At 46.5% G+C, this 1,657-nt stretch overlaps 1 protein-coding gene across 1 annotated transcript; it reads left to right on the top strand.

The window, feature by feature from the left end:
* Window positions 1-87: 87 nt before the first annotated feature.
* On the top strand, window positions 88-1,512 carry LOC109545759 (the record flags this gene model as incomplete). The annotated part of the gene is given in 5 exon segments (XM_019916602.2): window positions 88-262; window positions 371-558; window positions 616-865; window positions 919-960; window positions 1,080-1,512. Coding segments are annotated over 5 exon segments (768 nt in total), but the record flags the coding sequence as incomplete, so codon positions are not given.
* Between the last annotated feature and the right edge of the window lie 145 nt (window positions 1,513-1,657).

Below are 1,657 nucleotides of genomic sequence, written 5' to 3'. Positions count from 1 at the left end.
TATGTTTTATGTCTGAGGTTCGCCGAGCCAACAAATCCCGGCCGAGTGAAGCGAAGCTCCTAAAAGTCTACCCATCATTCCTTCCAGGTTTTATGGTATCGTGATACGATGCAACTAGACACGACCGAGCAAAGGATAATGGAATCACGTGGGTCTAGACATACGCTCGTTATCCGTAAAGTGCATCGACTCGACTTTGGAAATTACACTTGCGTGGCGGACAATCAGCTTGGGAAAACGAGAAAGAGCATCCAATTAACCGGTAAGATTTACGGCCCGCTTAAGCACAAACCTTGTTTCGTCGGCTGAGCCACTAGCAGGACGGATTTATTGCCGTTGTCAACATTTTCACACCGATTGAAATTTGCAGGAGCACCAAAGGCGGCCACCTTCAAGAGCTCGTCCACGGGGAATTATCGGGAGAGCTACAACATCAGCTGGGAGGTCGAGTCGCACAGTCCGATCGAAGAGTATCAGCTGCTGTTCCGCCGGATTTCGGACGATAGCAACCATCCTCAACCGCTTCACGTGCAGAGTCAGCGCAAGTTTGGACTGACGGTTAGAAACGGAATTGGGGAACTTTGGCACGGTTTAATCGAACGTTTTGCTTGGCAGGAAAACCGCACCTACTCAGCAGTGGGGTACAGTATAGGCATGGGCTACACTCGCTCCTCCAAAGGCTACTCGGACTGGAGGAATGTGATTTTGCCGGCTTCGCGAGCTACTAACAGGGGGGTGCAGTCGATGAGCTATGTGATAAGAGGGCTGGAGCCGGGCCAGCAGTACGAGGCCAAAGTACAGGCGCGGAACAAGTTCGGCTGGAGCCCCATCTCGAAATCGTTCATCTTCCAGACCACTGACCGAGGTAAAAAGTCTTCGACTGGTGTTGGCTTGGTGTTGAGTAAACTTGTTTTTCAGATATGGCCTTTTCCGATATAACGCGTTACTACGAGAAGGATGGTGAGTATTCTTTTGCACAAAATTACCCTACATATCAAGCAAATGTGTTAACTGGCTACTAAAAAATGAAACTCGCCAGTTTCTCTATCTCTGTTAACATCTAAACCTTTCACTTTCAGAGCCGAGTACGTTGGACGACTTTTTCGGAGTCGGACCAGCCGGCCACTCCAACTGCATTGGCCGCCCCCTGAGCTTGCTCATACTGTCTTGGATCTTCAGCAGCTTCAGCTAAGTGGATCAATTGCGGCCAAATCTAGAACATTAAAGCAAAAAATGTGCGAAGAATTGAAGGCAAGTAGCGTTCTTGTAACATGTTGGTTGCGTCCAATTCTTCCAACTGATTCGATTCGATTATTTCTCGATAATTTCGTTCAAAAACAGTTTGAATAATTTGTATTAGGTCTGGGTAACACTGTGTTGAGTTGTTGCCGCTCTCTGAGTTAACGAGTTATAACTCACTTATTAAAGCGAGGTAAAGCTTTACGTGACCCGAGACTACAATTTTAACATCTAAAAAAAGGTTATCAACATTTTGTAATTAAAGCTAAAAAATGAAACTATTGGGTTTTTCGGGTTTTTAGGCCGTCGTTCGGTAGAATGTATTCCTGACGTTTTGCAAGCACGAGTGGCTTGCATCTTCAGAAGTGGTTTGCTTGAACGCTTACACTGTTCTCATCAGAACCCGCGTTCAGTTCTG

Source organism: Dendroctonus ponderosae, unplaced genomic scaffold (assembly GCF_020466585.1).
Source record: "Dendroctonus ponderosae isolate FM_Combo_2020 unplaced genomic scaffold, Dpon_F_20191213v2 Dpon_F_20191213_1611, whole genome shotgun sequence".
Lineage (NCBI taxonomy): Eukaryota > Metazoa > Arthropoda > Insecta > Coleoptera > Curculionidae > Dendroctonus > Dendroctonus ponderosae.
The sequence above is the reverse complement of the archived record's forward strand: the minus strand, read 5'-3'. Positions and strand labels throughout refer to the sequence as shown.